The sequence below is a fragment of the Desarmillaria tabescens genome, assembly GCF_030435595.1.
Source record: "Desarmillaria tabescens strain CCBAS 213 chromosome Unknown EV420scaffold_39, whole genome shotgun sequence".
In the NCBI taxonomy this organism is placed as follows: domain Eukaryota; kingdom Fungi; phylum Basidiomycota; class Agaricomycetes; order Agaricales; family Physalacriaceae; genus Desarmillaria; species Desarmillaria tabescens.
Window position 1 is genome coordinate 149,474 of NW_026848338.1, and position 13,890 is coordinate 163,363.

Below are 13,890 nucleotides of genomic sequence, written 5' to 3' on the forward strand. Positions count from 1 at the left end.
AAACGGGAGTCACTCAACAATTTGCTAGGAACCGATATGAACAAGCTTTCCCAGCGAGATTGGACAGTAAGTAAGAAGGATCTCGAACATCGACGTTGCGAGTTCGTGGTTTGCGGAGTGATTAATGACGACGTCCAGTGGGCAGTCACGGGAGAGCAGAAGAGATTGGCGAACCATATCTCTATCTCAGGGTCTGTAAAATGACATCGGATCTCGCCATGCGCGAATCGTCGACCAGAGGGTCGGAGAGGAATATAACATGTTGCGCCACCAGATACAAACGTGGGTCAATACCCACGGTGCATGGTCGATGCGGAGGGTACAAACAGGGAGCATCGAAAAGGTCTTTAGGAGGATGTCTGGAAAGAGATATCTGATTGGCGCAAGAAATGATTTGCGTTGTGCGAGTGCCTTTCTGACATTCTGTCGTTTACGCTCAAGACGAGCGATCTGTTCGTCGAGGAGATTAATGTCGCCTTATAGCATATCGATATCGTCTCGTATCCGAGAAATGGTCGAGGAATCAACGTCCCGACTGGACTGACCCGGGCGCAGCAAGAGTAGTATATCCACGCAACCCGTCAAGTTCTTCTTTTCATCATTGAGAAAACCACAGCTGCTGCATCGGATGACATTCTTCATGTTGGACATTGCGCCTGGCTTTCAGTCAGAGAAGTTGAGATTATAGCTATAGTTGAAGGGTAGCAACTGCTTACCCTTTTTTTGAACAACTACGGCTGTCCCCTCCCATCAGCCAGTGAGCTCTGCAAACGCATGAGGATCTACACTAAAGTACCTACTTTTGTACTAAATGTACTTTTACTAGAACTTTCCACGCTTTTCCTAAGACTTCTACCTTAATAAGCAACTTCGGCATGATGCCGGATTGCCAAATCCCAACAGTCTTGATTGCGTTTGAAGCAGGTGCCAACCGGCTTTTGCCGAGTCCAAAATGTACGGGTTCATTTTCAATGAAAATGTGAAGCACAACTCGAGGTAAGAAAGGCTGAAGAAAGTTTGAGCGCCATGGAATTTCCGGGAGGTTGAGAAGCCATTCTTCGATCCTTCATCCAATTCCAGACGAGAGACATCGAAACCTGATGATTGATTCGTTGTATATACACAAATGCAACATGTACAAGTAAAGAAACATTAGTACGGTCGCAGAGCCTGCGATGTACTATACCCACCGTAAACGTAAAAGAAAATAGAACCCTTCAACGTGCCTTCTGAATATGACGATTCTTTTTTGCCCTGCAGGGCATTGCTTGATCTTGGCCATTGCGAGAGGCTAAGTTGGTTAGTGAAATATCAGAATCCAAGGCATCACGGCCAGCTTCGAGACTCTGTTTCAGGCGACGCTTCCTTTGGTCCCGTCGGAGAAGAAATAGTATGAGAGTCGTCCAAAGGACTTTGTGGGGGAGACAAAATAAGTCCGCCAGTGCTCCTATTGGTAACGCACGAACTTACTCAGAATGAACTGAAGAACTAGGAAGCGAAGTGTTAGAATCCGACGCATGATCGTCACGACGTTAGAACATACTGATAGAATAGTGATAGCCCTTTCGTGCCCGAGGAAAGTCAACGGTTTTCCAGACAAAATTGGGCACAATTGCTTGAACCACGTATGCGAGATCATTCCCAAGAGCTACACAGAGTGCTCGGAGTTCGGTCTGAAACGGAGTGAGTGACACAATATCCACTGCTCTGAAATTCTCTTACATCTCCCTGAGTAATTTCGGTGATCCAGTTCAGAGTGAGTGATCCAGCAGGTCCCTGAATTATTCTTGTTAGATTTCCTGACACGCAAAAGGAGTATTTAATACATACGCTGATTGCCGTCAAATAGAAATAGGCGAAATGACTGGGAATGTTCTTATACAACGGCATGGAAAGCCAGACGGTGTTCAAAGCGAGGTGTATTATAGTGCTATAATAAATAAACGGGTACCTGCGCCCTGTTGAGAAGGTCAGAAGGGCACCGGGGTGTTGGAAGGAATAGAGAACTGCCTACCCTTGAAGGGGCCGTCACTTATGCAAGCAAGGGTAAAGGCACAGATGATCCCGATTGCGGTTGCAGGAAGTGGGACTTGATGAGGGGGTAAGCAGTTGATGATAAGCAACGATCAAGTGTAAACTTAATCTAACGTACGTAGCTGAATTTGGGTGACGCTGAATCTCATACCTGGAACCGGCGGGGGTGTCGTGTTGAAGCTCTTCATCCAATATTGCATGGGTGATTGCACACCGCCGTTGACCAATAGAACATATTCAATGGGTAAGACCCAAATATACCAGGAGCTAAATATGCGTCGTAACTACCATCTATTTGTCAATTATGGTTATCGGAACGTTACGGAAAGTGACGAACCTTCTCTCGTGACCACGGCTCGGTCTCCTTGCGACCTATAGCTCTCAGTCTGTCACAAGCCAAAGTTATGTCCTAGGATCATTGAATAAGAAATTTTAATCAGGTCAAACCTAGATTTAAATTGAGACTTACGTCCTGATTAAGAATGAAGGTAGGTTTCGCATTGTAAGGAAGCTCTGGAAGGCAAAAAAATCCGAGAAGCGCAACAGGAAACGTGCTTCATCCCGTTTCAATACATTCATATCCTGCATCAGCAAAGACAAACGTACATAGCGGCATCTACGATCATCAGCCATCTGCGAACACGTCAGAACAGAGAGAAAGGCAATTGATCTGACAGCTTACCGCCAGCCAGCTAGTCCATGCACTCCGTTGAAAGTCTTGTAGGTAGCAGTTTGCAGAAAGCTTGAAGACACCGATCCAAAGGTACCGGCAATGCCAAAAGCAACCGATCGCTTGGCAAGTTCACGGGGAGTATACCTAAGGCAATCACAAGTCAGAACTCTTATATCCTCGATACATATGAAAAACCTACCATGAGCCGAGGATGAAGTGCATGCTAAAAGAGAGATTAGCGGCAGCACATTCGAATTAACAACAAACAAACCCGGGATAGAATCCGCTCTCAAATAGACCGACTGTCATCAATGTGAGAGCGAGCACAGGAAAGAGTTGATTATAACGAACCCAAAAATCTGATGGCAAAGAGCTGGTTCACGTTCTTCACTGCAAAAGTTCCTAAGGTAGCTAGTCCCCATGCGAGCTCGAGCTGATCAGAAGCTTTATAGATATCCTAGTGTATCAGAGAAGGAAGACTAACGACAGGGATAACATAGCGAGGAGAGACCCTTGTGAGAAGTAAGTTTGACGGGATTTGTCCGATAACATATCTGCCAACGCCGACCGAATCAGTTAAATTATACGGCTAGTTTGAATTGTACCTACCCGGCAGCCCAGCAGGAGGATATATGGACAAGTTGATTGCCGTACATGGATCTGAATTACATTATGCAAGACGAAGCTACCAAAGGAGACTGTCGACTTACAAGTCTTCACGCATTCCAGCAAAGTACTGCGTGAATGTTCAAAACTCAGTATTGATAGGAGATCCCCAAGCGAAGCCCGTAGCTCACTGCGCTGGAAATGTTGCTCTGCATGAAGAGGTAATGAGAGAACAGTCTCCTGAAAGGACAGGCTATACTTACCTGATCCAAATTTTTGATGAAATATCCCAGCTTCGGGAACGTCAGAATCCTCTGCAAGCATAGAGAAAACGACGGACCGAAGCAAATATGAGGACTGAGGCGTCAATCTTTAACAAGAGACGTCTCTCTGCAGAGAATGTCGAGGGCGACAGACGCTGAAGGAAAGACTTTTTCTGCTTGTCACCGTCGATCACTTCAGGTACTATGGATTCTACCAAGGTAGTATTGGTAGTTGAAGCCATGTCGAGCTGCTGAATGAATTCGCACTTGACCTTCATTTTATACTCCACCGCAATGGATAAGTCACTTGCGTCCAGTTGTCGTCCCCGTGATAATTTCACAGTTCTGGTCGCTTCCGGGAGCGTTCATCAGGCGAAATAGCACACCATTGAGACGTCTTATTTCTGTCGAACTCGGGGTTCATACGAGAAGTTACGTATCTCTCGAATGTTTTGACGAAATAAGTCCTGAACGTCGCAGTGTCCTTGCACAAATAGTCACCTAATACTCTACCCAAAGAAGAAGGGAGAGCAAGATAGCACAAGGACTGAACTTAATTGAAATCCTCCTAGAAATAGTTCATATGTATTGAGATTTAAAGAGCAAGAAAAGATGTTGACACTCACCTAGTGCTGCCAAAAAGTCGCCGCCGAAAGCTAGCCAACTTGATATTCTGCGGCGGTGCTTCTGCATCGCGAACTGGAAGGAGACCATATATTTTGGTTCATGTTGTGATGAACTTTGATTTCAGAGGTAAATTTCACAGAAAGCATTCACCAAATTTGCCCGAAATCAAGACGATGGTTGTTCGGTGTTGAGCGGGAATTCGGCCCGGCAGCCGTTACAACGCGAAAAACAATACGAATCATTTTTAAGCAACTACCATAAGAACTCGACAACGAATGCTGCAGATATTTCATTAGTGCCCACTGCACACAAAGTAGCCAAGATGGCAACATCTTCAACGAACCTCTTGCGTAGCTTTCGTTGCTCAGCAAGAAGCTTTCCAATAGTACCCGCTGCAACGCTACTACAGCGTATTGGGACGGCAGCCTCCTTTCGGAAGCTTGAACGGCAGGCTCACGGCTTGTTCTTCGTTTTATACCATCATAAATAGCCTTCCGAAGCTCTGATGCATAACTTAGCCGTTTGTCGGATGCGGGCTCGGACCAATGTCCGCCTGATCATTACTGTCTGGACTCGTTCATGAGTACATTTGGAGGCAAGGCGGACTGACAATCGTCGCAACAGAATCCGCTGTAGTCCAAACGACGTTTCTTTCTATTCAGTGGCACGGTCATGAGGGCCAGGAAGCCTGATTCTAGGTTTCTAATCACATTGGTGCTCAAGTCAAGCTTGACGAATACCTATAAACTTTTAACTTAGTCGTGTGCCCTCGATGGTGTACGGTTTGAAAGTTTATTGAAGGTGGATGGGTCGAAAACGAGCGGCAAAAAAGTCGGTATTACCGTCTTTTTTTAGAATGCCGCGCCGAACGAATTCGTTTCAGTGTAAGTATATCAGCGGTCGACGGACACCCAATCATATGGACTGTGGGCTAGGGGGCTTCTGCGATAGAGTATCCCGATCTACTTTTACTCATGTTTTGTTGACGGTATCGTAGTAACAGACTAACATCGTATAACAGTCCATGCGGTGGCTCCAGCGAGCAGAGGAGGGATGCGTCGGAAGAGCTCGACTGGAATTCAGTCACACCAAACACCGAGCTCAAAAATTAATGCAGAAACGAACGGACGCCTCTGTTTGCAACGTAATCTTAGCTGTTTTCATCGTTGACGTGCCCTCATTGAGAAAGATACTCGTAAGATACACCGCGTTTATACAACCTGAAACGGGCCTATTAGCATCTAGTAGTGCAGTCAATTCACTACATGTCTTCGAACTACACTTCTTTGTTGAGGCTACTTTGGAGCTACAGAATGTCTTAGCTAAACTCGATAAATGTGATGAACGTACGTCTAGTGACCGCCAATGTCCGATGTTTACTGGAGCCTTATTCCCCACAAATGTTGTCGCCTACGGTATTACTATGGCTGTCAGGATAGTACCGGATGTGTTTTCTGCAGTCTTAGTTAATCCCATTGCCGAAGGAACGCACCAGAGGTCCAAAAAGGGGTCGTTAACCTTGCGGTGTACCGGCACCTCATAGTACTTCGAACCGTTTAAGATTTAGTTTCAAGTCTGGACTTGATTTATCCACGGTACTGTATGGGCAGGTCGGGTTCTTTCTCTTAACCTCTAGATTTAGCCAGTGACAAACTAGCCCGTGTTATTCTTCAAGGTCACCGAGCAATATCAAGTCCTTCTGCGAAGCCAGTGCGTGTCACCGAGATGGAGATGCTACCCCGCGGAGCAGGGAGGTATTTCTTCGTATATATATATATCGACGGGAAGTGCGGCGAAAAAAGAATCTAGGAGGACCGTTAGTTTGTTCAGGTGTCTTTGCTCCCACCTCGCCTGTAAGGTATTATTGAAGTGAATAGAGTTATGTGGATTATAGCAAAGGTCAAGATGGACCATCACCTTCTGATTACGGAATGCCATTTCCAGAGGGTCAACTGAGGAGATATTACAATGACGCTTGATACGACAATCGACCCAAGCGCATCCGGGTCAGGTTCTGTGAGCGAGAAAAGAATCCGCTGACACTCGTAGCTCTTTAAGATCGGGCAACGGCATAGGAATGGAGCTTAGTTTACTGATCGCTGCACGAGAAACCCACATTGTAAGATTTCTCAACGAGAATGGGCAATAAGAAGCATATCTAACATCGGAGATGGGAGGGAATCCGTGGCTCCCGACATATTGAGGGACAACGTCCAGTGGGTTGTCGCCGGAGAGGAGAAAAGACTGGCGGAGCATAAATATCACGGTTAGAATATTTGCAAGAAAACCCTGTACGAACTGTCGACCAGAGTGTTTGAGAGGAATACGACAGCATAGATTGCCAAGTACATAGATGGGTCAACACCTGAATGGCTTTGTCTATGCGGAGAGTATCAACAGGATGCGTCAAAGACATCTTCAAGAGGTCGCTGGAATAAGACACTGAATTGGCGCAAGACTTGAAGTGTACGAGCGCCTTGTTAGCAATCTGCTCATCCAGTAGATTGATGTCGTCTCGTATCTGAGATGTGATCAAGGATCACTGTTCTGGCCGAACTATCTGCACAGCCCGTCAAGTTCTCCTTTTCACCATGGGGGAAGCCGCAGATGCCGCATTCATCAGTCACTGTTGGATAATGTACCTTGAATTCGTTCATCAGAGAAGCCGATTCAATATAGTAGGACCCAGTGATCTTGAAATGATACAACCCGAACGTTGAATTGTTCGCATTGCCTATACTTTCGAGAAAAGCTGTTGTAAGGGGGGAACCTGGGAGCAGTGGAGGATGCAATAGAGGCGCCCAATACTGCGTGAGAAATGTCTTCAAGATCGCCGTAAGCAACTAAGCCGATCGGCATTTGCCGACTGCAGTTGCGCTCTGGTCCAGTTCCATGAAAATTGGAAAGAATACTTTTCAGCCTGAAAAGGGGCGTCTGATTCTACCGATGTCGACGGTCAGGACAGCAGATATGTTATCACTCGATTAATGATGAGTTATGACTGGTGGCCGAAAACAGTAAAGGGCTTACCCCTGCGAAACCTTTGTTCACGGCGTCTTCAACAAAGTTGTGGTAACCGTGACAGGCACGAGGCCGTGGAAGCCTCTCGTGCCCTGCCGAAGCGAAAAAGTCGCGCTTTTTAACCAGCTGGATCCCAGATACAACCACATTCTGCTACTCCCCTTTGACCCCCCGCACACTCACACTCGGTTCGCTTCATCGTAGCCTAATAACGGACGACCATCATGCCACCTGTATGGATCTTACTATTTCATGTCCAGCGTCTACTTACCCAACTGTTAGAGAAAAGCGGCAACAAAGAAAAAAATTGCGGCAACCAAGGCTAAAAGTGCACCGGCGCCAAAGAAAGTCCCTGCAAAGCGCAGCCGGAGCTCAGACGTCGAATCTGACGCGTCATCTGAGGTGTCGGAACCCGAGGCTCCGGCAAAACGCGTCAAGACCGATACAAAGGTAAATTTCTTTCCCGGAGACGAATACATGACTCAGAACAGACTTGTTTTATGATCAGACAACGACAGCTCAGGCTACCAAGGTTCGTTTTGGTTGTTCCTTCACCGAGGCGCGCGCGTTTAACGTCCCATCCTTAGGCTGTCGATGAAAAGCCCGACTTTGGCGGCAAGTTCGACTTGTACAACATGTCCCTCGACTATCTTTGTCGTTTCGCACATGGAGAGACGGATTACGAGGCAATCTACATTGCTATCTTGGAGCACCAGGAGAAGTCCGAGTTCAGTGCTCAGGTCGCGATTCCCAAGGCACCTTATTTCGCCGAGGATGGTGCCGCGAAGGACCCAGCGTTTTGCATCGAGGACATGGATATACCCCCGTTTCCCCTGCTCTTGAAGTACATCCGAGCGGTGGATACCATCGGATACACGGATATGGAGCTCAATTTCTTCCCCGAGAGCGATGATGATGCTGTCCGCATCAACGCTCCAGGTCTCATGGCTGACTTGAAATTGGCAAGGAGAAACCCTAGCGCTAGCTGTTGTTCGGGAAAATTCCTCATGCATCGGTGCTGGATGCAGACCAAGGGCGATGGTTCAATCGTTGAGCTATTCGAGGGGTATTTTGACGTCAGCTTGAGCTACGGCAAGACAAAATTTGATGGCCATGCTTGTAGCGCCGACAGTGTTTTTGGCTTTTGGGCAGTGCGCGCGAGGAAGGATGAGAATGGAGAGGAAATTGGTGTTGAATTGGGCGATGACGAGGGCGGTTGCTTCGGTTTTTAAGTCATAGCGCTAGAATCTGTAAGCAATGCAATTAATCAAGGGATTGACACCCTCTGGGCAAAAGGGAATGGTTCAAGTTCGGGGGGGGGTGGTACCCCGGATACAGGTGTGGTAGCGTCGAGGCAGCTTCTGCTCCGGAGGGATTGGGATGATTCACGTGAGTCAAGGAGAGGTTGGATGACAACTTCCTCGATATCTGAACTTAGGAAGACGGGAAAGAAATCAAGTCCGGGTGTTGCGTGACGCGTAAAGGCACGTGCTCGTTCTTGTAGGGGTTGACGGAATGGCGGCCCGGTTTCCCATCGGAGTTCTAAAATCGTAGCCGTACCCCTAATAGTACTCACATCCCGACCAACAGTTCTGAATGGAGTATTTTCGAAGGTACTCAAAAATTGCGCTGTCTTGATTGACATTCATATAAAATATATCTAGGATAAGTCGTGCTCAGGCTATGGTGCCTAGCGATTCAGACCCAGAAGATGATCTATTACCGGTAAGTCAAAAAACACAGAGGGTCAGTAAATAACTCTTTGGGGCGACATAGAAACGTTGCGAGGAAAAGAAAATCACCATATCCGCCTTCACCGAGACCGGAAAAGCAGAGTCGTCCATTGTCGTTCCAGCTCAACGGTCGTACACCGGTCCAAACGTGCTCGCCATACCGTCCTCCGTTGCTAACACTCCCTGCGCTGACCTCGGTACCCAGGGTGTCTTAGATCGACTCAATGACATCCTCCAAACATCGTACACAACCTCGGACCAGCCATGTTTGTCCACCGTTCTCGAGAGCTGCATCTCGAACGAGTATGATTTTGGCACCGCATACGGCCGTCTCCGCCGGAGGTGGTATAACAATGATTGGAGCCACTTCTTAGAAATACTACACACGCATGAGGTTGAGGACACGAAGATGCGACAAGATGCATTCGTGGGCAATACGATCATGAATCCGAAAATGCCGCCTCGACGCGTTTGGGATATCTATAGTAATCGCGTGCTGCCATACTGGATCATGGAACGATGGCTATGGGGGATCTCGCATGCATGGCTGAATGAGGGGGACCGCGACAAAGTGTGGACGTCCATCAACGGACACGAATGGCCCGTGTCCATTCCGAAAGACACTAATCTGGATCTCATCCGCCTTGAGTTGCTCAATCTGGGAGCAGAGTACGTTTGGCTCGACGTTCTCTGTTTAAGACAGGAAGACGGGCGAAGGGAGGATCTCCGTGCGGAGGAGTGGAAACTGGATATGCCCACCATTGGACACGTCTATCGCATGGCTACGGATGTGGTGTGCTACTTCAGTGGACTGGGCCGGCCTTGGATTTTGAAAGAGGGTGATATGGATAGTGAACGGAACTGGTTTAGGCGTGCTTGGACATTACAGGGTGTTGGAAAGACGCTGATCATTGCCGGGGATACACCTGATTCATCGCTGCACGCTGAGCCGGCAGAACAAGATAGGAAGATACTGGTTCGGGCTCAAAAGCAGCTCGAGTCCTCCAAGGACATGATGTGGGGTGAAAGACATGTCTTTGACATCCTTGCGGATATGCAGAGCCGGGTATCAAGCAACCCTGTGGACAAAATCGCTGGACTGGTATATCCCCTGCAGTCTACGAGGATACCAGCTTATTATGAGCTCGGGTCTCTCGAGGATGCCTGGGCAGCACTTGTGGATACAATGAATGCCAAGTATCGAGCGCAGCTGTTCCTCCTGTATCCTGAATCGGGGGACGCTGGCAAAAAATGGAGACCCTCATGGAAGCAGGTCATGGAGAGGCCTGTGCGAGTACACGGTTCCCTTGCGGGGGTTACTTGGGATGAGCACCCTCTATCGAAGGATGTTTTTCGTGGAGGTAGAGATGAAAAGGAGATTGTCGACTGCCATGTGTTATTCTGCATTGAGAACGTGCTTGTACAATGTTTGGCTGTCGGAGATGCGAAAGGGTTTGTTCGACATGGGCGATTCGTTGTCCAGGACGAGAGATATCATAGCTTCAATGTCGTCGCCCCACATCAGCAACCAATACCCGAAGGTACGTATACGCTGGTCTGCGCACATATGGTATCCGGGTATTGGGTGGTGGGAAAGGGTCTGCTGGATGATTATCTCATGCCCATGTTCGAGAAAGTGTCCGTGTTCGAAATGGTCAACAGAAACGAAATCCAGGCGTTGATGGATCTGGGAGTCGCTAAGCGGCGTTCTGTCTTTCTTCTTTAGCATGTGAACACATTGGAGACTGAGGAGCATACCGTTGTTATCCTCGGAACTCGGTACAATATAAATGCCGATTTACTTGTATATTAGTTTCTCTTGACAGTGTCTGCAAAGTTGCGCTATGTTCGGCTGACTCTTCTGATTCTTGCATCCAGAACCTGTTTGTATCTGATCAGTCAAGCGCCCAATAAACCTTTGAAAAAACACTGAGAGGGGGATCCGCGTACTATATAAATTATGCTAGTTAAAACACCGTTAGTACTCTAATAAACTCAAGCATCTACTTTTTGGCGGAAGGTATCGACTTCTTGTACTCCTCCTCTAGCTGTTTTTGCAGTGGTGCGAGCACAGGCATATGGTTCTGAAGATACCAATCAACGACATCGAACTCCAAAAAGGCTTGGAATAAACATACCTTGTACTCCATACTGAACTCACCCTTACCCTGCGTCGTACCACGCAACTGGTTCGAATATCCGAACATATCGTTCAGAGCAACCTCTGCCGAACACGAGAACTCGTCGTCCCGAACCTCACTATCGACGATAGTCCCACGACGAGTGTTGATGCCACCGATGACCGTACCTATTCATAAGATATGAACAAGCGGACAAAGAGAGAGTAGGAAGGCATCACTTTGGAATTCGGCTGGAGAGATCACCTCGACGTTCATAATAGGCTCGAGGACGACGGGTTTCGCAGGACCGTACGCCTCCCTGAAGGCTCCGACAGTAGCCAGTCTGAAAGCCAGCTCTGAGGAATCGACAGCGTGGAAAGCACCATCCTGCAGGACCATCCGGACACCAGAGATAGGGTTACCAGACAGTGTGCCCTTCTCCAGCGCGACGTGGAAACCCTATCAAGGAAAGAGAGCATGAACAAGAGAAGCGGTAGAGAATGAGAGACCCTGCTCACCCTTTCGACACCAGGAATAAAGTTGGTGGGGATGTTTCCACCCATGACTTCGTTCACGAATTCAACGTCGACGCCCGTCTCTGGGTCCGGTTCCATGGGTTCGATGAAGCCTATGACTCGGGCGAACTGTCCGGAACCACCGGTTTGCTTCTTGTGCGTGAAGTTGAAGTACGACCGTTTCGTGATGGTCTCCCGGAATGCGACTTGAGGCTTCCCGGTGGTGCAGTCGACGTTGTACTCCCGTCGCATTCGCTCGACGTAGATCTCAAGATGGAGTTCTCCCATGCCGGAGATGATGGTCTGTAAGAGAGAAAAGCATAAGTAACTGGTTTCTTGCCAAGATAGGGAGATATACAAGCCTCTTTGCTCTCTTGATCCAAGTGCACGCGGAATGTTGGATCTTCCTTCTTGAAGCGGTTCAGCGCACGAGCAAAATTGGGCGTTTCCTTGCCGTTGAGTTTGAGAGCGAGGGATATGACGGGTTCTGGAACGAACATTGAAGTCTATCAAGGGGAATAAGAAACAGACTAGCGGGGAAGTGGATGGCATACCATAGAGAAGCTAGTGGAGCCGTCCGTGAACGTATCGCCAGAAGAACACTCGACACCGAAAATGGCACAAATCTCGCCAGGACCAATGGACTCGATGTCCTCCATCTCATTACTGTGCATACGCACCAGTCGAGGGACCTTGACTTTCTTGCCAGTCCGCGCGTTGAAGATAATATTGGACTTCTTCAAAGTTCCCTGGTACACTCGCATGTACGTGAGCTGGCCAAACCTGCCTTCCTCCAGCTTGAACGCGAGACCGACGAGGGGCGCGTCAGCGGCTGGGTAGAGGGGAACGGGTGGTGCCGATACGGGCTTGGTGGTGTCGTGCGCGACGACTTCTGCTTCTGAGGGGTTGGGAAGGTACGCGCAGACTCCGTCGAGAAGGGGCTGGACGGCGGTGTTCTTAATAGCTGAGCCGAGGAAGACGGGTGAGAACTTGAGTCCGAGTGTCGCGCGACGGATGGCGTCGTTCAGCTGCTGGTTGGTGGGTTCCTCGTCGATGAGTAGAAGGTCACCAATCTCCTCGTCGACTTCGGCCAGTTGCTCGATAAGTTCTGCTCGTTTTTCCTTGGCGAGGTCTAGCAGGTTTGCTGGGATTTCGTCTTTGACGATGACTTCAATTCTGCACGAGCATAAACGCGAGCAGAGGAGAAAAATCTAGGACACACACCCTTTGTAGCCGTCGTTATATATAGACCTCCAGTTGACTAAATCCACGACACCCTTGAATTCGTCTTCGACGCATATAGGAATCTGCACCGCTGCAGCTGGCATCCGAAGTTTTGTCCTGATCTGGTTCACAATCCTCCATGGGTTAGCACCAGGCCGGTCCATCTTGTTGATGAAAGATATCCGGGGGACGTTGTACCGTCGCATTTGCCGATCTACTGTTGTGGTTTGACTCTAACAGAAAGTGTGTTGGTCGACGGTAGAGACATTGCAATGACTTCCAAACGCACCTGGACACCGGCGACAGCACATAGAACCAAGATGGCACCATCGAGGACCCGGAGAGCGCGCTCTACTTCAATAGTGAAATCCACATGCCCTATGAACGAAGTAAGTAATTATTTGCGAGGATACCCAAGGCTGGGACTGACCTGGAGTATCGATGATGTTTACAGCATACTTTTCCTTTTCGTTACTGAAAGGATTCGTAGTTTCCCAGTCGCAGAATGTGGCAGCACTTTGAATAGTAATACCCTTTTCTCGCTCCAAGTCCATACTGTCCATCTTGGCCCCAACGTTGTCGCGTCCTCGAACCTAAAGAATCATCGAATCATTACCAGAGAGTCAATAAATGAGGTAACGCACCTCATGAATATCCCCAATACGCCCAGTATAAAACAGAATCCGTTCCGTCAATGTAGTCTTTCCCGAGTCAATGTGCGCCGATACCCCAATATTTCGCTGAAACCTAAGCCGTTTCATGTCCTGCTCAGTGAGAACATGCCTGGGCGGTTCTGGCTCAGCAGGCTCCTCAGCAACATCCTCCTTCAGCGCCGTGGCCGTCGATGCCCACCGGTTCGTGACAGTCGAAGAAAACACGGTCGCAAGCCGAGAGGACCGGTATGAGCATGGTCGTCCCAGCCACCTGCTCAGCAACATCGTAAGAGCGAACTGACACCGCCGAAAATCGTCGTCGCCGTCGTCACTGTCGTAGTCGGCAATGAAGGTGCAAAATTTTAGGCGCGATCCGGGGAAGAGCTGAATCTGGAAGTCTGGACCCGAACCATCCATTTTT

General features: G+C 48.5%; 4 protein-coding genes across 4 annotated transcripts; 2 read left to right on the forward strand and 2 right to left on the reverse strand.

The window, feature by feature from the left end:
* Nucleotides 1–1,099: 1,099 nt before the first annotated feature.
* On the reverse strand, nucleotides 1,100–3,521 carry EV420DRAFT_1338605 (major facilitator superfamily domain-containing protein). The gene is made up of 17 exons (XM_060468904.1): nucleotides 3,418–3,521; nucleotides 3,317–3,367; nucleotides 3,192–3,261; nucleotides 3,059–3,140; nucleotides 2,979–3,009; nucleotides 2,907–2,930; nucleotides 2,717–2,851; nucleotides 2,641–2,667; nucleotides 2,504–2,588; nucleotides 2,372–2,443; nucleotides 2,153–2,318; nucleotides 2,015–2,089; nucleotides 1,831–1,958; nucleotides 1,723–1,776; nucleotides 1,544–1,673; nucleotides 1,471–1,488; nucleotides 1,100–1,411 (listed from the first exon to the last, which is right to left on the reverse strand). The coding sequence occupies exons 1-17, from the start codon at nucleotides 3,429–3,431 to the stop codon at nucleotides 1,218–1,220; spliced, it is 1,356 nt and encodes a 451-aa protein (XP_060326764.1). The 5' UTR covers nucleotides 3,432–3,521; the 3' UTR covers nucleotides 1,100–1,217.
* A 3,817-nt stretch (nucleotides 3,522–7,338) lies between these two features.
* On the forward strand, nucleotides 7,339–8,513 carry EV420DRAFT_1767108 (uncharacterized protein). The gene is made up of 4 exons (XM_060480911.1): nucleotides 7,339–7,457; nucleotides 7,507–7,674; nucleotides 7,733–7,756; nucleotides 7,812–8,513. Exons 1-4 carry the CDS (start codon nucleotides 7,449–7,451, stop codon nucleotides 8,454–8,456), a joined length of 846 nt encoding a protein of 281 aa, XP_060326765.1. The 5' UTR covers nucleotides 7,339–7,448; the 3' UTR covers nucleotides 8,457–8,513.
* Nucleotides 8,514–9,081: 568 nt separating this feature from the next.
* EV420DRAFT_1237305 (uncharacterized protein) lies at nucleotides 9,082–10,248 on the forward strand (the record flags this gene model as incomplete). Its single annotated transcript, XM_060466598.1, has 1 exon — nucleotides 9,082–10,248. A coding segment is annotated over one exon (1,167 nt), but the record flags the coding sequence as incomplete, so codon positions are not given.
* A 643-nt stretch (nucleotides 10,249–10,891) lies between these two features.
* EV420DRAFT_1708605 (elongation factor G mitochondrial) lies at nucleotides 10,892–13,754 on the reverse strand (the record flags this gene model as incomplete). Its single annotated transcript, XM_060479575.1, has 10 exons — nucleotides 10,892–11,041; nucleotides 11,096–11,265; nucleotides 11,317–11,536; nucleotides 11,596–11,895; nucleotides 11,922–12,098; nucleotides 12,147–12,768; nucleotides 12,817–13,049; nucleotides 13,106–13,194; nucleotides 13,247–13,409; nucleotides 13,461–13,754. 10 exons carry the CDS (start codon nucleotides 13,752–13,754, stop codon nucleotides 10,961–10,963), a joined length of 2,349 nt encoding a protein of 782 aa, XP_060326767.1. The 3' UTR covers nucleotides 10,892–10,960.
* Nucleotides 13,755–13,890: the final 136 nt, after the last annotated feature.

Coding starts and splice junctions, on each gene's coding strand:
- EV420DRAFT_1338605 (XM_060468904.1), bottom strand. Junction 2,668..2,716: donor CATGGACTAGCTGGCTGGCG/GTAAGCTGTCAG, acceptor ACGTGTTCGCAG/ATGGCTGATGATCGTAGATG. Junction 2,444..2,503: donor CCTTCATTCTTAATCAGGAC/GTAAGTCTCAAT, acceptor CAATGATCCTAG/GACATAACTTTGGCTTGTGA.
- EV420DRAFT_1767108 (XM_060480911.1), top strand. Junction 7,675..7,732: donor GCGTCAAGACCGATACAAAG/GTAAATTTCTTT, acceptor TTTTATGATCAG/ACAACGACAGCTCAGGCTAC. Junction 7,757..7,811: donor CGACAGCTCAGGCTACCAAG/GTTCGTTTTGGT, acceptor TCCCATCCTTAG/GCTGTCGATGAAAAGCCCGA.